Below are 24,026 nucleotides of genomic sequence, written 5' to 3' on the forward strand. Positions count from 1 at the left end.
CACAGCTGTCAACAGCAACTTGTTTGTTAGGTGTCTGCCGACCACTCCCCTCACTTCCAAGGCTGTGAGCTTCTATGCCTGTCACATCCATTGCTCTCTTACCAGCAGTAAACAAGCCAAAAATGAAGTTAAGAGAACAATTCCATTTACAATAGCATACAAAAATAAACTACTCAGGAATAAATTTAGCCAAGGAGGCAGAATACTTGTACTCTGAAAACTACAAAACATTGTTGACAGAAATTAAAGAAGACATCAATAAGTGGAAAGCTATCCTGTGTTCACAGATCAGAAACTGAATATGTTTAACACAGCAATACTCCCCAAATTGATACACAGATTCAATGCATTCCCTTATCAAAATCCCAGATGGCTTTTTGCAGAAATTGACAAGTTGATCTGAAATTTCGTATGGAAATACGAAGGGCCCAAAACAATCTTGAAAGAGAAAAACAAAGATGGAGGACTCGCATTTCGCAGTTTCAAAACTGACTACAAGTCCACAGCAATCATGAATGCATGGTAGGGCTTCCCTGGTGGCGCAGTGGCTGAGAGTCCGCCTGCCGATGCAGGGGACACGGGTTCGTGCCCCGGTCCGGGAAGATCCCACATGCCGCGGAGCAGCTGGGCCCGTGAGCCATGGCCGCTGAGCCTGCGCGTCCGGAGCCTGTGCTCTGCAACGGGAGAGGCCACAACAGTGAGAGGCCCGCGTACCGCAAAAAAAAAAAAAAGAATGCATGGTACTGGCACAGAGATATACATACAGATTAACAGAATTCAGGGTCCAGAAATAAAATATGTTCATGGCCAAAAGATTTTCAACGTGGGTGCCAAGACAATTCAATGTGGGAAGAATCAGTCTTTTCAACAAATGCTGGAACAACTGGACATTCACATCCAAAACATAATTTGTACTCCTACCTCACGCTATACATAAAAATTACCTCACTGTGAATCATAGACTTAAATGTAAGCGCTAAACCTAGAAAACTCTTTGAAGAAAACATTGGAATAAATCTGTGATCTTGGGTTAGGCAATGATTACTCATATGCAACACCAAAAGGGAAGACAGATAAGCTGGACTTTATCAAATGTATAAACTTTTTGTTTCAAATCTAATCTATCAAGAAAGTGTAAAGGCAGCTCACAGACTGGGAAAAATATTTGCAAATCATATATCTGCAATATAGGGATTTGTACCCAGAATATATAAATAATTCTTATAACTCAATAATAAAAGACATCCATTTTAAAACAGATGAAGGATTTAAACAGATACTTGTACAAGAAAGGCAAACAAATGGCCAATAAGCATATGAGAAGATGTTCAACATAATTAATCATCAGGAAACTGCAAAGCCAAACCAAAGTGAGATACTACTTCGCACTCACTAGAATGGCTCTAATCAGAGAGATAGACAGTCACAAGTGTTTGCAAGGACATGGAGCAATTGGAACGCTAATTCATTGCTGATGGGAATGCAAAATGTTATAGCCACTTCAGAAAACAGTTCCTAAAAAAAAAACCCACAAAACATAAAGATACCATACAGTCTGACAATTCCATTCCTACGTGTTTACCCTAGAGAAATAAACACATATGTCCATGGAAGAGTCTAGGGAAACAGTGGAGTAGGAGGCACCAGGAATCTGCCTCCCACTTAGAAAACAACCACACTGGCAGAATCTGTTTAAGGTAACTATTTTGGAGTCCATTTAAGGCTTGCAACTTCCTCTGGAAGGTTGGTATGGAAATTGCAGTTAATTTCAGTCAATTTCAGCTCTTAGCTCAATAGCATCTACTCACCCCCACTCCCTACCGCCCCCCCCCCCCCCCCACAGGCAGCCACGAATCTGTTCCTAGAGCAGCTTGCACACAGCTTGAAGGGAACCATGGTGGGCAAAAAGGACCCTGCTCTCCAAATACTGGGGATCTGTGCTGTGATTAATGCTTATGACGACAGAGTTGCAGACAAAGAGGTGGGCCGCCACTATTGCTGCACCTCCCCTTACTGTTGCAAGCCCCTCCCCTTCTAGCTGCACTAACTTCCAGGAGCTTTAAAGGCCTGGGCTGGTGCTTCATGTCTCCTCCCCCACTTCAGTCTTCTCTCTTCCCCTTTTGGGAGCCAGACATTAAGTACTGGGGCATTCAAAAGCAAACTGTATATATGGGACAAATGAGAAAGTTACTGTATATGCCCAGGGAAAGGCACAGGCTTAGAAAAGATCTGAGAAGACCTTACGATTACAGTTTAGGCTGATCCTTGGCACAAACATAAAGCCCAGCAAACCCAGAGGAAGGGGGAGAATCCGATTTCCAGGGTTACCACATTATTAGATTCAAATGTCCAGTTTTCAATCTGAAAAAGATCTGGTGGCAAATATACTAGACAAAGACTTTAAAACAACTCTCTTAAAGATGCTCAGAGAACTAAAGATGCAGAGAAAGTGAAGCAAATAATGTATGAACAAATAGAAATATCAATAAAAAGGTAGAAAACCTTAAAAGGAAGCAAAAAAAAATCTGGAGCTAAAAATAATAATAATCACTGAAATGAAAGATTCACTAGAGGGTTTCAAAGGCAGATTTCAGCTGGTAGAAGAAAACATCAGAAATCTTGAAGATAGGACATGGATAAAGTGAACAGAGCATAAGGGACGTGTAAGACACCATCAATTGGATCAAAATACACTGTAGGAGTCCCAGAAGGAGGAGAGGGGAGAAAGAGGGGCAGAGAGAATATTTGAAAACTTAATGGCCCCAAATTTCCCAAATTTGATGAAAGACATGAATGTAAACATCTAAGGAGCTCAATGAATTGAGATACGTTATAATCAAACTGTTGAAAGCCAAAGATAAAGAATCTTGCAAGCAGCAAGAGAGAAGCAAATCATCACACACAAGGAATCCTCAATAAGATTATCAGCAGGTTTCTCATCAGAAACTCTGGAGGGTAGAAGGCAGGAGGCCATCTATTCAAAGTGCTAAAAGGAAAAAAAATAAGTCAACCGAGAACCCTGTACATGGCAAAGCCATCTTTCAAAAGTAAGGGAGAAATTAAGACATTTCCAGATAAATAAAAGCTGAGGGAGTTTGTTACCACTACACCTGCCCTGTGAGAAATGTTCAAGGGAGTCCTGCAGGTTGGAATGAAAGGGAACTAGACAGTAACTTTACACCATATTTTAAAAATGGATAAAGAATATGTGGTATGTATACAGAATGGAATACTTCTCAGCCATAAAAAAGAATGAAACTTTGCCATTTGCAGCAACATGGATGGACCTGGAGGGTATTACGCTAAGTGAAATAAGTCAGACAGAGAAAGACAAATATTGTATGATACCACTTATATGTGGAATCTAAAAATACAACAAACTAGTGAATATAACAAAAAAGAAGCAGACTCATAGATACAGAGAACAAATGAGTGGTTACGGTGCGGAAGGGGGGAGGGGCAATATGGGGGTAAGGGATTAAGAGGTACAAGCTATTAGATATAAAATAAGCTACAAGGATATATTGTACAACACAGGGAATATAGCCAATGTTTTATAATCAATGGAGTGTAAACTTTAAAAATTGTGAACCACTATATTGTACACCTGTAACATAATATTAAAAATCAACTATACTTCTATTTAAAAAAAACTAACTTAAAAAAGCTCAGTAAAGGTGAATACATGGCAATTATAAAATGGTAACTATATACATGGTAAATACATGGGCAATTATAAAAGCTAGTACAGTTACCCTTGAACAACATGGGTGTGAATTGCCCAGGTCCACTTAAATGTGAATTTTTTCAATAAGTATGTACTACAGTACTACACAGTCCATGGCTGGTTGAATCCCTGGATGCAGAGCCACAGATATGAAGGGCCAAGTGTAAAGTTAGACTCGGATTCTGGACTGCGTGGAGGGTTGGTGTCCCTAACACCAACATTGTTCAAGGGTCAACTGCATTACTGTAACAATGGTTTGTGACTCCACTTTTTGTTTTCTACACAATTTAAGAGACTAATACATTTTTAAAAAGCAATTCATCTCCAGCTACAAGGTCCTGCCATCCCCGGAAAAGAGTTAATAAAGCCACTGGAGTACCCATCCATGCTAAAAAAAAAAAAAGCAATTAGTTGTCTAAAAGCTAGTATTACTGTAACTTTGGTTTGTAACTTCACATTTTATTTGCTACCTAATTTAAGAGGTTACTGTATTTTTTCAAATTATTAATTTATGTGTCTGCACACACAATGTTTAAAGATGTTATTTAGTGGCATCAACAACTGAAAGCAAGAGGAACAGAGATGTAGAGGAGCAGAGGTTCTGTGTGTCACGGAAGCTAAGCTGGTATAAATCCAAATTAGAGTGTTATAACTTTAGGATGTTAAATGTAGTCCCTATGGTAACCACAAAGAAAATTGCTGTAGAACACACACAGAAGGAAATGAGAAAGGAACTTAAAAGTTTCACTACAAAAAAAATCAACTAAACACAAGGGAGGACAGTAATGCAGGAAATGAAGGATAAAAAATCTATAAGGCATAGAGAAAACAAATAGCAAAATGACAGAAGCAAGTCTCTCTTTATAAGTTGTAAAAAGGAAGGAAATTCTGTACTCTGCTACCACGTGGATGAACCTTGAGGACGTTATGCTAAGCAAAATAAACCAGTTGCAAAAAGACAAATGCTGAATGATTCCACTATTTATTTAGAGGAGTCAAAATCATAGAGACAGAAAGCAGAATGGCGGTTGCCAGGGGCTGGGGGAAGGTGGAAGGAGGGGTAGTTTAATGAGTACAGAGTTTCTGTTCTGCAAGATGAAAAGAGTTCTGGAGATGGATGGTGGTGATGGTGGCACAGGATGGATGTACTTAATACCACTGAACTTATACCCTTTAAAATGGTTAAGATGTTAAATTTTATGTCATGTGTATTTTACAACAATAAAAAATGGGGAAAAACGCACACAGAAACGTATACACCAATGTTCAGCATTATTTATAATAATCAGAAGGTAGAAATAGCCCAACAATTGATGAATACATTTAAAATGTGGTACATACATAGGATGGAATATTATTCAGTCGTAAAAAGGAATGATGCGCTGATACGTGCTACAGTATGGATTAACCTTGCACACATTATGCTAAGTGAAAGAAGCCAGACACAAAAGGCCACATACTGAATGATTCCATGTCTATAAAACACCCAGAATAGGCAAGTCCATTGAGAAAGACAAACAGATTCCTGTTCACCTACGACTGGGGAGTAGAGTGCTAGGGGAGGGAGGCAGAAAGGGAAGTGACACCTAATGAGCACAAGGTTTCCTTGGGGGAGATGAGTATGTTCTAAAATTAGATTATGTTCATAGTTGCACAACTCTGTAAATATACTAAAACCTATTGACTGCACACTCCTAACAGGTGAACTTTCCGGTAGGTAAATTATATGCCAATAAAGCTGCTGGAAAAAAGCGTGACCAGAAAAAAAGGTAAAATAAAGACATCTTCGGAAAAGACGTCATGATACAATGTGTCGCCAGCAATCCCACAGTAAAGCAGATATTAAGGGAAGGAGGATATGATCTCAGATGGAAGCCTGGAGGAATGGAGGGCAGTATATGTGAGTAAACCTAAACGTGGACGAGACTAGCAGGTTGTCTGGATCTCAACCAGACGCCCTGTACACAACTGGCAGGAATGTGCCTGCCCTGCTCTCCCTGACCCACAGGCTTCACTTCCTTCCAGCCCAGGACCTTTACAGACATTGCTCCCTCGGCTTGAATGCTCTTCCCTGTTCTTACACTCCACTTCCTTCTATCAACTCCCACTCAGCCCTCAGGTACCAGCTTCACTTCCACATCCCCCCAGGGGTCTGATCTGAGGAGCCTGCACCTCCCACAATGCACAGTGAGAAGCCCTGAACCTTTTGTTCAGAGCACTCACCAGTTTTCATCACACCTCTGTTTGCACGATTCTGTGATCTGGTTCCCCTTTCTGGATTTAAGCCTGCTTACCTTCCCTATACCTTTAACTAACTTTTCCTTTTCTTGGGGAAAAAGACGAAAATAAACTGGGACTTGACTATTGTTCTCTAGTGAGTCACACCAGGATCTGCCTGTACCTTTTTTTAGAAAAATAAGTTTCACATTACTGAGGCAACGGAATGTGTAAGGCTTGCAAAGTTCCTGTGAGAAATCTCTGCTTGAAAATTGTGCCAGCTTTACTGTCTCATGATAGATACTTTTATCCTCAAGAGCAGAAGGCTTGACCTCTGCTCCCACCCCAAGGTGGCAGGGGCATTGGCAGTGGACCTCTCCACAGTCATGTCTCCTCGAGGGTGCCAGGGGACCTCCTGCCCTTCAGAGTAGACACCTCGATGTTTCTGTGCAAAACCTGCTCCGTCCACCTGTCGGGAAGGGTAGATCCACTCTGACATAGGGGAGAAAAGAAAGCAAAGAAGTCCCCCAGAAATAAACCCACACACCTACGGTCAATTAAACTATAACAAAGGAGGCAAGAATATACAATGGGGGAAAGACAGTCTCTCTCTTCAGCAAGTGGTGTTGGGAAAGCTGAACAGCTGCATGTAAATCAATGCAGTTAGAACACACCCTCACACCATACAAAAAAATAAACTCAAAATGGCTTAAAGACTGAAATACAAGACATGACACCATAAAACTCCTAGAAGAGAACATAGGCAAAATATTCTCTGACATAAACCGTACCAATGTTTTCTTAGGTCAGTCTCCAAGGCAACAGAAATAAGAGCAAAGATAAACAAATGGAACCTAATCAAACTTATAAGCTTTTGCACAGCAAAGGAAACCATAAACAAAACGAAAAGACAACCTACGGACTGGGATAAAATATTTGCAAATGATGCAACCAACAAGGGCGTAAGTTCTAAAATATACAAACAGCTCATACAACTCAATAACAGCAACAACAACAAAACAACCCAATCTAAAACTGGGCAGAAGACCTAAATAGACATTTCTCCAAAGAAGACACACAGGTGGCCAATAAGTACAAGAAAAGATGCTCAGCATCGCTAATTACTAGAGAAATGCAAATCAAAACTACAATGAGGTACCATCTCACACCGGTCAGAATGGACATCATTACAAAGTCTACAAATAACAAATGCTGGAGAGGATGTGGAGAAAAGGGAACCCTCTTGCACTGTTGGTGGGAATGTAAATTGGTGCAGCCACTGTGGAAAACAGTATGGAGTTTCCTTAAAAACCTAAAATTAGAGTTACCGTATGATCCAGCAATCCCACTCCTGCGCATAAATCTGGAGAAAACTATACTTTGAAAAGATACATGCACCCCAGTGTTCACTGCAGCACTATTTATAATAGCCATGACAGGGAAGCAACCTAAATGTCCACCAACAGATGAATGAATAAAGAAGATGTGGTGTATATATATATACAATGGATATTACTCAGACATAAAAAATGAAATAATGCCATTTGCAGCAACATGGATGGACCCAGAGATTACCATACTAAGTGAAGTAAGTCAGAAAGAGAAAGACAAATACCATATACCACTTATATGTGCAAATGAACTTATTTATGAAACAGAAACAGACTCACAGACATAGGAAACAAACTTATGGTTACCAAAGGGGAAAGGGGGTGGGGGAGGGATAAATTAGGAGTTTGGGATTAGCAGATACAAACTACGATAAATAAAATAGATAAACAAAGAGGTCCTACTGTATAGCACAGGGAACTATATTCAATATCCTATAATAAATCATAATGGAAAAGAATATGAAAAAGTATATACATATATACACACACACACACACACACACACACACACACACATATATATATATAACTGAATCACTTTGTTGTACACCAGAAACTAACACAACATTGTAAATCAACTATACTTCAATTTTTTAAAAAGTAGCAAGGAAATCGGATGAGTGAAGGGCTGAAAGCCAAGAACTCAGACACTGAGTCACAGCGCTCGGAGGATAGCAGGAGGGAAACAAAGGAACTTACTGGGCGGTCAGTTTCCTATCGACCTATAATTGATTATCTTATTAAAATACTAAAATTTGGCTTGGCCTAGAGAAGTCAGTCATCCCCTATCTGGCTAAGGATGTAAAACTTGAAGACTAACTCCTTGAGAATAGGGACCATGTACCAGCATGGTACTGCCACACAGGAGGTCCTTAATAAAGATCGTTAAATGAATGAATGAGTGAGCGAATGAACCAGAAGCATTTATAACACTTGTTAGAAAGGATTCACCTCCTGATAAAAATGACACAGCATCAACTACCCAATCACTGTTCCCAAGACCACATAGTACTCCAATGTCTTGAGGAGAGACGTCCTTCTAAATCCATGACTTAGCTAAACAATGTCACATTTCTTTAGCCTGAGTTCTTCTTGTCCATTGTCCCCCTTTAGACATCAGGTGCTCTATAACCATGCAGAGCCTTTGGGAGTCAAGGAATATGGATGCAGAGGACGTCTCTGCTCCAGGTGCCTTGCTCCCATCCTCCGGCTTCCCTTCGGCCACAGCTGGGCAGGGACAGTTGGGGCACCCAAAGAGAACAAGGCAGTGGACCACAACTGGCTGGGCTGTTTCTTTGCAGAGAAACAGCAGAGCTTCATTCAAACAAACTTAGTCATCCGCAAGACAAACGGCACAGTTTATAAGCATATAAATAATATCTTATGTAAGATAAACTACACCACTTTTTGAAACTTATGTAACAGTTGATTTTGTGGTAGTTAGAGTCCTTGTGAATGGACACATTGATAAGTTACTCAGCTGGGAATGCATATAGCTGGCCAATGCATCATATACCTATATACCGTGTATACATGTATACACAACACACACACAGGAACCTCTGTTCACGTATGCAGCCTACGTCTACATGAATGCTCCTCAACAAAGCTCATGTCTCAGACTGTGATTCATGACAGCTTTCACAGGAGTTACCTGTTTTCACTCACCTAGAAATGAATGCTTTCATATGAGATTTCAAAAACGTTAGTTTAGACATTTTCAGATTATTAGAATAAAACAAATCTATTAGCGACATTTACAAAACCATCATTTCAAAAACAGGTAAGCATAAGAGCTTCAAACCTCGCAACCTCAGAAACTGCATTCGCATAATTCCTGGGAAAATACATTCTAACACTGGAGTGTCTTGCCAAGATGCCATCTAACTTGGAAATGTTCAGTCTCAGAGTTAGAGCTGTAAGTTGTGCTGACCGATGCCCACACGGGACGAATGGACCCAGAGCCCAGGGCTCAGGGAAGCTTTATGAAGGCTGGTCTGTTTTTAACTTCATGAGTTTATTTACGTAATAAATTCCCCCTTTTTAAGCATTTATACCAAAAATAATGACACGAAGAAAGTTCTTAAGGTTAAATTTATCTAGGATGTTCCATATGTGATTGGCATTTCTGCAGCACAGCAGATGCAGAATTAAGGTTTTGCTTTGGGTTTTTTTTTTTTTTAATTAGGAAGTCATGCTCCAAAGTCTATTAATGAGGAGACATCACACCACCACTCTATTCTGGTCCATTCAAAATAGGCAGCATCACTTTTGCAAATACGTTCCTATAAAAGGGTTTCCTCTTCATGGAATTCATGGAAAAGACTCTGACAAGTACAGGTTTCTGGTAACTGACTATACTGCTGAACTGAATGAATAAGCATTTTCAGAACTCTAATGGAAAACTGATGAACTCATAAAAGTGCTAACAAAAGATCAAGATGAAAAAAAAATTAATTACATGGGACTGAGTGAACTGATGAGGATGATTATAATTTTTGTGACTTTCTGTTTGAATAAAAAAAAGAAATCCCACAAGGACTCAGAGGCAAAAAATATACAAATCAATTTTCACTGCAAAGTAAAGGAGCTGTTACAGTGGAGGATTACTGGGCTGAATGTCAATATTATGACGTAGTATGAGTGTGCTTCGTGTTTGGTAATTGCAGTCATTGTTGCTTTTGTTGTGGTCATACATTTACAATGCTTGGTGTCAGTCTATTTATCTCTTGTAAAAATAAAATACAGTGTGTGCGTGTGAAAAAATAACAAAAAACAAAATAGGCAGCATCAGACACTGAGGCTGAATAATTACAAGTAAAATGATTTTTATGAAACAATAACAATGATGGGAACGTCCATGCACAGGGCTTTACACAGTACAAAGGCCCATGTTCCCGAGGACTCCTCTGGTTGTTGGGTTCCTGTCCCTAGGTAGCAAAAGAAGGAAGTGAGGCTTGGCGGGTGGACAGTCTGTCCAGGTCCCCCAGCATCCCCACACCACCAGATGTCTGCTGCCAAAGGTGCAACATCCGTTTCCCAAGACGGTCCACCCAGCCCAGGTGATGGGCAGATATGACCATCACTTGGATCAGCAGAGGCTGTCATACTGGAACTTTCCACTTGGTATATGAGACATGCAATTCGTTCACTTATACTTGCAAATGCATTTCAACCACGTCATAGGTCTACTTCCCTCTGTACTATCACGACTGAAGCAAAATGCACCGAGGGCCAAACATTTTCAAAGCACGAGGTCACCTGCAGCAGGGGGTGGTGGCTCTGAAGGTCCACTGGCCTCTGCTCCAAAGGAACTCGGCCAGGTCACTGCCCTCAGCAAATCTGTCAGTTAAGAACAAGCCCTTTGGCATTATGTGAAGTGAAATACGTCAGAGAGAGAAAGACAAACGCTGTATGATCACTTAGATGTAGAGTCTAAAAACTACAACAAACTAGTGAATATAAAAGAAGCAGACTCACAGATAATAGAGAACAAATGAGTGGTTACCAGTGGGGAGAGGGAAGGGGGAGGGGAAATATAGGGGGAGGGGAGTAAGAGGTACAAACTATTAGGTATAAAACAAGCTACAAGGATATACTGTACAACACGGGGAATACAGCCAATATTTTACAATAACTATAAATGGAGTATAACCTTGAAAAATTGTGACTCACTATACTGTACAGCTGTAACTTCTATAATATTGTACAGCAACTATATTTCAATTAAAACATAAATTAAAAGAACAAGCCCTTTGGTGCTGATCTTTAGCTACAGGAATAATTTTTTTTTTTTAACAGTGAAAAGCATACAAATTTATTTATGTTTTACATGGCACAGGAGCCTTTATAAGGAAGTGAAGATCCAAAGAAATGATTAAGCCTGAGTGTTTTTATTCTAGGTTTGATGAAGAGTAGAAAGTTGTGGGAAAAAATGATAGGAGACATAAAGGATATGAGCTAAGGATAGTAAACTGGGTGAAACAGCAAGCCTGTGCTTTCAGGTTCCTCTCAGTATCCCCCCATCTTTGGAGATAAGGATGCTCCTTTCCTCCAAGTATAAGGAGGACACCTCTCACATGAGAGTCTTATGACCTGCCACAGGGTAGAAAGGGAAGCGAGCCCTTCCTATACCTGCCATTTCTCAGATTCCTTCAACTTAAAATAATTATTCTGTCGAAGTGGCATATTTTGGGGTGACATATCCTGATTCCCTTTACTTTCTTTTTTTTTAACATCTTTATTGGAGTATAACTGCTTTACAATGGTGTGTTAGTTTCTGCTGTATAACAAAGTGAATCAGCTATACATATACATATATCCCCGTATCCCCTCCCTCTTGCGTCTCCCTCCCACCCTCCCTATCCCACCCCTCTAGGGGGTCACAAAGCACCGAGCTGATCTCCCTGTGCTATGCGGCTGCTTCCCACTAGCTATCGATTTTACATTTGGTAGTGTACATATGTCCATTGCCACTCTCTCACTTCGTCCCAGTGAGCTACAGGAATAATTCTAATGGTCTTTCACTTTGTCCTCCGCTGTCTACTCTCCACCCGAAGTACACAGACTGTGTCATGTGGATCCAACTTACAGGCATGGGCTGTTCAGAGGAAAATGCTCTGTCTCCCAGCCCTCTGCCCCTCTCCTTCTCCCTTCCTTTCACTCCCCACCCTCTCACCTTAGCCCTCTGCTCCCTGTGTCCCTCTCTTTCAATATATGCATGGGTCACAAAGAAAATAAAGAAAATCATTATTTTGTCCCGGAATTCACGCAATTCAAGGAACTATATAATATACATAATGACGTCTGTAAGGAAAAAGGTCATACACGACAACAGATGCTGAAAGTCAATTCTTGGACCCCAGGGGCTGGGGGTCGTGGCCGGGCCTCCCCCCCGCTCCGCCCCTCCGCCTCCCCCCCCCCCCCACCACCACCACCACCTCTTGGCTCTCAGAGGCCCACCTGGGCTCAGGCTTGAGGCACTGGTAAAAGGCAGCCATCTTCGTGAACGTGGAGGGGGCCTCCGGCACTTTCATCCTCTGGGAGAACAGAGGGCCTTCCCTGTCTTCCCCAAAGGGGCTTGGGGCCCTCGGGACACCCCTGGGTGCTGATCAAGAGCTTCGTCCCCGTCTCCGGAGCAGCACCCCCGGGCCCCGAGGGCTTCGGCCAACTCCTGCGGCCCCGCGGGTCCCCCGGCAGGTGTGCAGCCAGGGCAGTGGACGCTCAGACACACACGCACTTCCTCCTTCCCTCCAAACACGTGGACGCCCAGGGTGGGGCCGGAGCCGCCACCCGCCTCCCTCTGAGCGGAGTCGCTGCCCAACTGCTGAGGGTGGAAAGTGACAAGCCTGGGCTCCGTCTTCCTGCGCTCCCAGCAGAGGCGGGCAAAGGGCACTGATTGCCCCATGCATCCAAGCAAGGGCTCAGGGCCCCGGGGGCACATCCACGCCTGCACGTGTGTTCCCTTGTGCTGGCTTTCTCCTTATTCCTTCTTCAAGGGCCAGCATGTTGCCGCGGGTCCTGGATGTGTTTTGTGAACTGCCTTCCTGGGACCTTCCAAAGGCTCCTCCTTTCAGTCAGGCACCTGCTCAGCAGCTCGCTGTGGCAAGGACAGAGTTCCAGCACTCCCTGCTGGAGACCACACCTGGCAGGTGCGCAGACCACGCCCCCCGCCGGAGAGAAATCACCAGGAGCAGCCCACAAAAAGCCGCCTCCCTGATGACTGGCAGCTGCCACTTCAAAATAATAGACTCCTGCCGTCCAGCATCGCAACTCCACCTGAGTTCGTCCAAGGTCTAAAGGCTGCTAACCTGCACAGTCAGCAGTTTCCAGGCAACGTCTGGAGGGTTGACAGAAGGCTCTGGATGACAAGCATGAGTCTGTATTACTAAAACCAAGGAGCAGCAGGAAGCCAGGGTGACTCCTGGAGATGGTTCTTAGAAACAATCTTAGAAAAAGTCCTAGCTTCCTCTTCTGTTTTCCAAAATGCATCCATATATATAAAGTTCTGGTCAAATGGTTTATAATTTAAATAATAAAGCATAACCAGTGTATTTGATGGTGAACAAAGAAAGCAGTGAGTTTAGCGAACTTGGAAAATGACCCCTGAGTGCTTTTTGACGGCAGCCTACATCCACTTGCCCTTGTATGCTTTAGAGTCTAAATATTTGCTGCCTGAAGGCTGCTAACAGAACAGTCTTCTCCGGGGAGAAAGACAACGGGCCGGCAGGGGGTTCCCATCTCCCGTGAGGCGATCCAGGGGCAGAGTGGACCACTGTAGGTTCAGGGACGGGCCTCAGCCTCGGGGCGGATGTCTCTAAAGAGTGGTCCCAGCCAGCGCTCCTCTCTCCCCAGAGGCCAAATCCAACAGACCCACAGCTGCAACTCACCCCACCAGAGGCCAGCTCAGCAGCCAGCGGCGTTGAACTTGGAGCCACCCTGCCACTCGCTACGGCCGGCTCTGCTCTGGGCCTGGTCAGCACTCCCTGCCAGTCCAGGGCGGTGCCCAGCACAAGACAACACCCTTCAGACTGACACACCACCACAAGGGGATGCGGCGTCGCATCTTGGGGTCACACCGAAGGCCCCAGGGACCGAGAGGGACCCTGAAGACCAGGGAGGGCCCTGCCACCACCCGCTCACACGCACATGCCTTCTCACCGTCCCTCTACCACGTCCCAGCGTGCTCCCCACGGCACGGCACACCGTTCCCACGTCTTAAATCTCTGCTCAATGTTAAGAAAAAATTTCAGGAATGTCCTCTCTTTGATGCTTTCTTTGCCCTTCTTTGCCGTGCCGAAGCCATACATCCCTCAGGACATGGGAGAACCAAACGAAAGGCCAATGACACCCCTGGTGCATTCCTATTACAACGCAATTTATCAACTGCAACAGAAAATCTTTTCTGAAAGAAAATCAAAAGGCTTTGCGATAGGACCTCCTCAGGCCTTTGGTCTCGTTTTATTCAGAGGGAAGAGAATGAAGCAGGTACCAGGTCCACGATGGTCTATATTCTCTCTCACTCGGTGCTCACAGCCAGCTCTGAACTAAATGGCACATCTGCTTTCTGCAGGTGAGAAAACAGAGGATCAGAGAAGTGAAGCAAACGGCCCAAGATCACCGAGCCGGCGTAAGTGGAAAACCTGATGCTCAAATCAAGGCCTGCACCTCACCAGCTGTGAGCTCTTCCCCACGAGGGCAGCTGCCTACTAAGAAGCCCTGGTCAAGATTTCAGGTGACCAGTCACGTTAGATGTTCTCTGGGCTGGAATCTGACAGCAAGCATCAAAGGCCTTCAAAACCCTTGCTGACCTGGGAACTGCGCTCCGGGAAGTTGTCCTCAGGAGATCATCAAGTATCCCCTGAGAACAGCCCCCTGGAAACACTCTAAAGGCTCATCAGTAGGAGACAGAAACAGGAGACCGGCTATGGTGTTGGGACATGTCACGAGGTCACTAAAAACCCTGTTCCATGAAAATATTGATTGACAAGGGAGAATGCCCATGATACCTTGCAAGGGGAAAGAGTAGGCTACAACAGTACTTCTAAAGGGAATATGCACCCCAGAATCTGAAGAGCTGGCTAAACACAGATTCTGCCTCAGTAAGTCTGGGGTGGGGCCTGAGATTCTGGTATTTCTAACAAGCTTCTGGATGACACCAGTGATGTCGCCCATAGACCCTCCTCTGATGATCACCATGCTATGAATGGCGTGTGCATGAAACCCATCGTTACTTTTTTTTACAAGTGTCTTAATGCATAAAAGGAATTCAGGAAGGGCCGCAAAAGGATGTGATCTACAGTTATTTCTACATCCCAGAATTAGGTGTATTTTAAACTTCTTCTCTGCGCTTTTCTATGTTTTGCAAATTTTCTGATTGAACATGTATTTTGCTGATAATTAGGAGACGCTCCAATAGTTTCTTTGAAATACCAAGCAGTATGTGGTAAACAGGCTGGGATTTAAGTTCCTGTTCCTCTCTAAGGCTCAGCTTCCTAACCTGGTAAACCTGAGGAGTGGCTGGGCTGCTGCCCCGGCGCAGATTCCAAGTGTAAGTTTCTGCCCTGCTCTGGCCACACGGCAGGATCTCAGCAGTGTCAGGATCCGCCCTCTCCACGGCTGGAAATGAGAGCTTGAGTCTTTGACAAGCAGTTTCTGTCATTCTTCCAAGGTACTTTCACATTTGCTCCCCCGTTCGTCTGCACACCATTTCTTTGACTACGAGCTGGAGGAGGAATGATCGCTGTAAAGCTTAACAAACACCGACCTGCAAGGAAGGCGAGCATCTTGCCCAGGGTCAGCGCCGGCCGCCTACAGGGGGCTTCGGTGCCAGGACGCAGCATGCCCTCGTGGCTCCACGACCTCTGACGACCCTCTCACACCCCCATCCCAACACCCCACCCTACACACACAGGACCAGCCCGCTGTGCTCTGGCCCTGGGCCAGAACGGTCCCCTGAGCTGAAAGGGCCTGGGTGGAGCAGGGATGCAGAACAGGGTCTCCGTCGGGAATCAAGGCGGGGAGACCCCACACCTCATGCCACTTGGCCCATCCATGCCTCTGCGAGCGGCCCTTCCTGCTCACTCCTGGGATTTCAAAAACATCACGGTGTGCTTTTTCCCCTGTAACATTCTGATCTGCTTAAACAGCCCTAGAAGAGATGGGCTCACTAGCGATGAATTCTTTCCAGCTGCAAAGGCAATCAAACCAAACCATCAGGCCCCCGGAGCCCAAGGGAGCACTTCAGTTACTTAGAGCGGCTACTTACAAGGGTCAGGAATGAGTGAGACAACTTTAGGTCTTCTCTCTGCTGTGTGTTGTTCAGAGTCAAGCTTTGCAAGTGGCACCTGTCACCTATGTGGCCTTTACTTGCTTAGTAGCCCAAAGAGACATTATAAAGAGCACAACGGCCATCGTGAGTTATATTGATATTTAACCAACCCCCCTCCCCGCCCCCCAAAATGGAAAGAACAGCCATAGGTCAAACTGCCACACTGACAGTTTTTCACAGTTCTTCCCAGTTAAACGCAACTCTATGGAAACACAAAAAAGACAAAAACATAGAAGGGCAGCCCCCTAGCTGGGAGTCAGCAGGAATTCTGCACATACTGCTGGGCAGAAGTCTCTCCACCTCCGGCCACATGGGGCCAGCCACCCTCCCAACTCAAGGGATGCAAGGAAGTTACCGGGTGTGAGAAGGCAGGTCCCTGCTGTCTGTGATGGAGGGAAGAGGGGAAGGTCCCAGCTGGCAGGGAGGCAGCAGAAGAGAGGGTAGTAAAGCTGGGAGAGTGAGCCGGTGGGCATCAGGCAGAACTGTGCTGGAGAACCACGCGGCCTGAGGACTAACACACAGACACACATGATTCAACACGGGGCATCAGGGATCACTGGGCAGTAACATGCTGCAACTGAGGACAGAAATAAAAGGTGCCACACAGAGCCAGTGTCTGCATTCATAAAACAATCAAACAGTGGAAGAGCGAAGAACAAAGCTGCCTCCATACTGGATCTGTTTCTTTTGTTTTAACCTCTGTATTCTATTGCTTTTGCTACAAGAATGTTGCCTATAGCCTGAAATATACAGGACAGCCCATTCTCGAGGCTCTGACCTTTAAAGGTATAGCACTTTTCCATTCATATAGAGACAATAAGTTGCAGAACAGAGAATACCATTTGTCTTGTTGAAGGTTTACAGGAACATCCCTACCTGACCTCCGTGAAAAGATGCAAGAACAAAGGATGCTGACACCAAGAAGTCTGCAACTACCAGCTGCACTCCCTCCCCTTTTAGTATAAAAGAAGCCTGAATCCTAACTCGGGGAAGATGGTTCTTTGGGACACTGGTCCACCAACTTCTTGGTCTGCTGGCTTTCCGAATAAAGTCGTTATTCTTTGCCGCAACAACTTCTCTCTTGATTTAGTGGCCTGTCACGCAGCAAGCAGTATGAGCTTGGCCTCAGTAAAGACAGAAGCCAGGCAGCTAATGAAACTGCACATTCACCCATGGTGGGCTGACACTTCAGCCAAGGATTTGCCTCATGGGCCTGCAGGACACTGTGTGTCACCACATAAATGTGGCCTGCCCGCCCACTCACTTGCCTCTTGGTCAACTCCCAGATTACCCATCAGCCAGCTGGACCCTGGTTAGGCCACAAGCACCCAAAACTGGCTTCCTGTACTTGGGAGCAAAAGCCATGGTGCTCCAGGGATCTCCCTGACCTAGCAAGACTTGAGGAAACTATAAAATTACTGAAAACAAATTCTATGTATGGACTTGTTTGCCATTATTTTCTTAATTGAGCAAAAACACAGCTAATGTCATTTTAATGACTTAATAGGTCTAAAATCGCCTGGCTAGTTCAGTAACTAAAGAGGTATTAACTTTGTTTTCACTTTAACTTAAAAATAGTTTAGACAAACAATACAAATGCACTGCAGAGCACAGATCTGTGAAATTGCTTTTCACATTTTCTCCATTCTGTTGCAAGCCGTTGACATTCCTTGCTAAACACGGCTTTTGCCCTGAGACTGTGAGCTGAGGAAGGACCAGTCTGTGGAAAAGGCAGCTCTGTGTTCACAGCACTGACAGCATGGGTGACCAGCTTTCCCTACTGCTTCATTTTTATAACGGTAAGGAAAGGTAAGGCAGAACGGCAACAATGGGCACGTGTATCGCCACTCTCCCATTACCTGCCCTGGGCAGACATCAGTAATCAACCACAGCATCATTCTCAGAATTGCCCACCACACAGTACTCCAGACAGCTACTGCCAGTTGCCTGGAGTAGCACTTGGCTAGAAGCCTGCCAGCACTGTTGGCAGAAACTGCAATAAATCTATAGAATTGGGTTATCGCCTTGCCTACCACTAACTAGCTGCTAACCAGCTGAGTGACTTGGGACAAATCACTTGCCTCTCTGGGCCTCTGTCTCAATTATGATACGAGTGATTTGGACTCTGATATCTGACAGTCTATTAGAGTACTTCAGAAAAGCAAAGGTCTGTAAAATTGGCCCAAACTTCTTTTTGTGTGAAGATGCTTTAGTTAGCCAGCAGAGGACAAGACATGTTTGAGAGCTGAGAACAACATATATTGGAAATATATTTTCAAAATCTAGCTCTCAGTACACTGCTCGTTTGTGATCCGAAAAAACGAAGTGGCAATGGCAATATCACAGAAAGTCCCTCCAGTCTGTCCTGGCCACCACCTCACCTCCTGCCATCCCCGCCCTCCGCCACGCAGCCATACCTGACACTGCACGCCTGCTTCCCGAGGGAGCCGCGCTCACACACATCAGCGTCTTTGCCCCACCCGGACCCTGAGAAATCTCTGCACTTGCTGGGCACCCTGCATCCTTCCTCTGAGCCCCTGCCCACCCACATTATTGTGTACACATTTCCCCTCCTGGAGTTTGAGCTTCATTAAGGGCAGAGACAAGCTCTTTTCATCTCTGTAGCCCTGATAACCTACACACAGTAGATGCTGGGAAATATTTTATGAATGAGTGAGACGTATCACCTGCGCTTATAAAATCCAAGGGCAGAAATCACTTGTAATAACGTCTTTTGCTTTATTACATTTCCCCTAAGGAAAAAAACATCCTCAAACAGTTGATTTCGTTTGAGCCATTTGGTAAGATGCTCTGACAGAGTGCTCCTGTGTGATTCAGATGTGTGGGCTGGTTGGGTTTGACATAAATATCTTCCTATTTTGTAATTCGGAGACATCACATTTGGAGACTGGGGACATGGAGCAGTATGAACACACATTTGGCTCATCACGCAAGGACATCTAATATTCCAAATTATTCCAGCCTCTTGGTTTTTTTTTTTTTTTTTCCGGTTCGCGGGCCTCTCACTGTTGTAGCCTCTCCCGCTGCGGAGCACAGGCTCCGGACGCGCAACCTCAGCGGCCATGGCTCACGGGCCCAGCCGCTCCGTGGCACGTGGGATCTTCCCGGACCGGGGCATGAACCCGTGTCCCCTGCATCGGCAGGCGGAGTCCCAACCACTGCGCCACCAGGGAAGCCCCAGCCTCTTGGTATTTTAAAGACCTTAGAAAAGCAACCAAGTTCCCATCTTCTTCAATATTGCCATGGGGAGGGGGGCGTCGTAGATAGATGCCCCACACCAGTTAGCGCTTAATGGGTCATAACTGGCCTCCTCAATCAGACTGCAAAGTCTTTGAGAACAATGCCAGTAAATTTGATTATTTCTGTATATTCCAAGGAGCCGAGTATGCAGCAGGTGCTTCATAAGTGCACAGTGATTAATACAGTGCAACATATAAACCATGTACTCCTGGACTGGCCAGGGCCATCAGTGGACACAGCACTGGGCACGGGACTAGCGTCAGTAAGGGAGCACCCGTGAAGTCCTAAGTTGACTGATGCACAGGAACGTGGCCAGAGGAAGGCAGGCTGTGGTAGACAGGCGGGATCCCGTGAACGACTGAGGATTTCTCACACTTTACCTTCTAGTAAAGCCGCGGCATGATGCTGGCAGCAGCTCACAAGTGCCAAGAACTGCTGTAAATACTTCATATACATTTACTCTTTAAATGCTGGCTGAACTGAACATTACGAGCGTTTCATCCAAGCCAGGCCACTCTGAGTCGTTCATCGGAGAAGGAGCGTCACCAGGTGGCAGCCGGCAGCAGCACCACGAGGCACCAGCACAGGCGTGGGGTGGAGGGCGGAGCCCGGGGACGCGGGACTCCCGTTGCTGAGCGTGCCTGTCCGCCGGGTGCCTTGTTCCTGGGGTGGTGGCAGCGAGGTCAGGTGGCCGCCCAGCCAGGGGGCCCTCTTCCATCTCCATCCGGTCAAATTTCTCCCCTAGGGCAAGGGTGCTGCAGCCAGATGTGACCCAGAAGGGCAGCCCTAAGTGCCTGATAGACACTCAGTCGCGAAGGGCTCCGAGCTCTAGAGCAGGTGTGTCAGGTGACCCTGTGGCCCAGTCTGATATGCCGACCGCCGAGCAAAAAGTATCAGAGGAAACTGGCCTACTGACTCTCCCCCTCGGAGAAGAAACCTTGCCGCGTGTTCTGCTTCACGGCTTGAGGCGCTGACAGGATGACCACCCTAGGACACCTGTGCCTCACCTGCCCAGAAGCCCACCCTCGGGACGGCGGTCAGTGCTACTGCGGGCACTGCGTCTGAGCAGCCCGTGGCTCTTTCTCCAGAAGCAGCCCAGTGGGATGGCGTCTGATGGCAAACACAGGCCTGGGCTGATGTGTCCACCTGCCAGAGGATGTTCCGAGGCCTCAAGGATGGAACGCCAGTTCCCCTACCACTCAGAGTGCAGCCTGGGGACCAGCAGCCTCAGCATCACTTGGGAGCTGGTGAGAGGCACAGACACTCTCAGGCTCCATCCAGACCTATGTCTCAGAATCTGCCCCGAATCAGCGTCCCCGGGTGATCCCTTTGCATGTGAAGGTTTGAGAACCATGGCTTTAGAGCAGTTGTTCTCGACCCTGGTTGCACATCAGAACCCCCTGGGGAGGTTTAAAAACCTTGGGATCCTCGGGTCATGCCCCAGCCCAACTGCTGGCAGGGGATCCCGGGTGACTTCCAATGCAGCCACGCTGGAGGACAGCAGTTCTCCAACTCTGAGCATGGCCCTCACGTCAGCAGGTGAGCCTTCATTCAGCTGGGGCACCTGCAGGAACATTCCCTGGGGGTCCAAGCACGGTGCTCACCCACAAGGACAAGGAGCTGCTGCAAGCTTGCTGCCTGCACCGTGCAGGCAGTGGAAGTGCTCGTGGCCACCAGCGTGTCCTGGTCTGTGATCTAGTGGCAGGAGCCGGGCACACAGCATCACTGGTTGGGGAGAGAGGGCTCGTCACGTGGATCCAGTCCCCTTCTGAGAGATGCCTCTTACAATACAGGCTTAGGGCAGCCTAGGAAGATCCACCCACTGATCACGGCTCGGCTGCACTCAGAAGGGCTGCACAGGGACTTCCCTGGTGGTCCAGTGGTTAAGAATACGCCTTCCAGTGCAGGGGACGCAGGTTCAATCCCTGGTTGGGGAACTAAAATCCCACATGCCACAGGGCAACTAAACCCATGCACCGCAACTAGAGAGAAGCCCACACACCACAACTACTGAGCCCATGCGCTCTAGAGCCGGCGCACCACAACTAGAGAGCCCACGTGCCGCAACTAGAGAGAAGCCCGCAATGAAGAGCCCACGTGCCACAATGAAGAAGACCCAGCACAGCCAAATTAAGAAAAAAAAAAAGAAGGGCTGGACAACTGGAGTTTTGGGGAAGGAGTGGGATGCTGTCCAGCCCCTGGGGAGGGTCTGTACAGCAGGGGTGATGGCTCTAAAGAACACTGTTCTGCTTTCAATGCTACAGTTTCTGTAACAAAAGGTTTTCCTTTGAGTCACTGAGTCATCCAGGCCCAGGCACCCAGGAACTCGGTAAGAACGTACCAAGGCTTGACTCTTAATACATGATGTGGCCCAAGACAGGAGCTACAGACATGGCCCGGGCCCAAGCTGGTCCACGCAGTTCCATTCCCTGGCAAGAGTGGTTGTTCAGGGACAGGCATGTGACTCATTTCAGGCCAAGGGGAGTGAGGCTCAGGGCTTTTATGGAATTGTTGAAACAGAATATTTCTTTTCTGTTGGGTCTGGGAGGATGTGAGTTTAGAGAGGAAAGAAACACCAAGAGGTGAAGGGGGAAAGCAATGCACCTGGGGACTCTGCTGAGAGTCCTGGATCCAGCTGTTCCTGAAGCCAGCTACCAGAGATTTTCCAGTTACCTAAGCTACAAAGTCCATCTCTCTGTTTTTTTTTTTTTTAAAACCAAACAAACCTTTGCAAGCCTTATCTGTAAAAGAAAAAGTCCCAACTAATTCCCTGAGCAAACAGGGGCTGTGTGAGTGATGCCAAACCATTTGAACCCTCCAGAGCCACCCGGACACAATTTGTTTGGTTCCATTTTTAGATCTTTAGGGCAAAGGGGTTTGGCATACTTTCAGGACAGCTGCACCCAGGACAGGCTGGGGCAAACGTAAAGGCAGTATCAGTAAAGGAAGAGTATGTTCATTGCAGATTTACACAGGGCGGAGGTGCAACCCCTCGGTATCGGAGTCACCTCTGAACAGCTCAGTAATCAGCAGAATAAGCCAGCTCCAAGCTCTGTCCCATTCCCTGTATGTGCCCTGTGTCCCCTCATGGAATCACTTCTTCCAGTAGGTGGAAAACAATCTGTCAAAGGATGAAGGGCTAGGGCTTTGGAGGGAGACAGAGCCAGGTGGAACCAGGGAGTGAGAGCAAGATCCTTGGGTGAAAAGGGCTGTGGGGTGCTCAGGAAAGCCAGACGTAGATGTGTCACTGGCAACCCGAGGCCCAGCAGCAGCAGAGCAGCAGGATGACTCCTGGGCTTCAGGGGAGGCCTGGGCGGGGCAGTGCACCAAACTCAATGGGACCACAGGAAGGGCAGACGAGCCAACCCAGAGCCCCTGGTGCAGAGGCGGGAGGATGGAGCGGCCAGTGGCACCGAGGCCAGCATTATTTCTCCCTCCCAGACATCACGCACCACAGTCCAGCTCCCAGGACTGAGGTGCAACCCACTGGGTGCTGAGGGCCGGAGGAAACACCACACCGGCTGAGATTAAGACGGGTGGCCCTGTGCTCTGGGGGCTCAGAGCACAAATGAAGCCGAGTTGTCGGGAAACCAAGTTGTTTCTTGGGCACCTACGCTGGTGGCCTGAGACCTGCACGTGGGGAGTCCGGCCTGGGGCTCGGCTCCCAGCAGGCCCGCTGCTCTCACAGGCCCCGCACCACCATGAAAGGGGCACGTTGGTACACTAACACAAAGCACAACTTGTGCGGCCGACCAGAGGCGATAAAATTCTACGCCAAATAGAGGGATAAACCCGGGCCTGAGTAGAACAGGAAGAGCCCCGCGTGGCTGTCTGCACGGGAGTCCTGGTTGTCACTCACCAGCCCGGTCTCAATGTCTCACCTGTCACAGGACCTGCTGTGCAGGCCGCCGTGCAGGCCCGGATGAGATGATGTAACGCGTGAGGCGCATGGAGTTAACGGGAAGGCTCTTGGCTCACCGTTATTTTTGGCATCTCTCAGAATGCAGCACATGGCGCCCACACACACCACCTCCACACAAGGCCTGCTCTGGCTGTCCCATCCCCAGCTCCCTGGGATGTGGAAACAGTGTGCCCATGGGAGACGCTTTGTGGCTGGGGAGCAGCCAGTGCTGGGAGGTGGGGGCCACAGACCCACAGGTGCCCCATCCACCTGGAGACAGGGGCCAGCAGGGGGCACGAGGGGGCAGACTTCAATGCAAAGAGGGAGGCACGGATGACGATCTGGTCCCCACCTGCAGGCACCTGAGAAATGGGAGGATGGAGCTGGGCTTTCCGGAGAGCAGTGCCAGATGCCGTGCCCCATCCTCCAACCCTGGAAACAAGTGCCCACTGACTTGGGCACAAGGAGGTTAGGGAGAGAGTGCCTGGCACCAAAAGGCGCAGGAGTGTGGGGAGCGGTGGCTGTCCGCGGCATTTAGGCATCTGTAGCATCATAAGGAAGGAGAAGCCCAAACACAGAGGCTGTGGTTTACGAAGATGATACATTTGAGACAAGGGCTGAAATCTGCTGCTGGGGTCAGTACATCAGCAACTGTAAACGGGCGTGAGATGTGTGGCTCGGTTGCTATGGCATCTTACC

At 46.9% G+C, this 24,026-nt stretch overlaps 1 protein-coding gene across 1 annotated transcript in view; it reads right to left on the reverse strand.

Moving 5' to 3' along the window:
* Positions 1 to 12,778, reverse strand: part of CRACDL (CRACD like) — a gene marked incomplete at its 3' end in the record, with an annotated part of 64,393 nt that extends 51,615 nt beyond the window's left edge. Inside the window, exon 1 of the mRNA XM_082851613.1 lies at positions 12,298 to 12,778. Within this exon, the coding sequence (XP_082707739.1) occupies positions 12,298 to 12,371 (74 nt within the window). The 5' untranslated portion in view covers positions 12,372 to 12,778. The remainder of the gene's footprint in view (positions 1 to 12,297) is intronic.
* Between the last annotated feature and the right edge of the window lie 11,248 nt (positions 12,779 to 24,026).

The sequence above is a fragment of the Leucopleurus acutus genome (assembly GCF_964270905.1).
Source record: "Leucopleurus acutus genome assembly, chromosome: 12".
Lineage (NCBI taxonomy): Eukaryota > Metazoa > Chordata > Mammalia > Artiodactyla > Delphinidae > Leucopleurus > Leucopleurus acutus.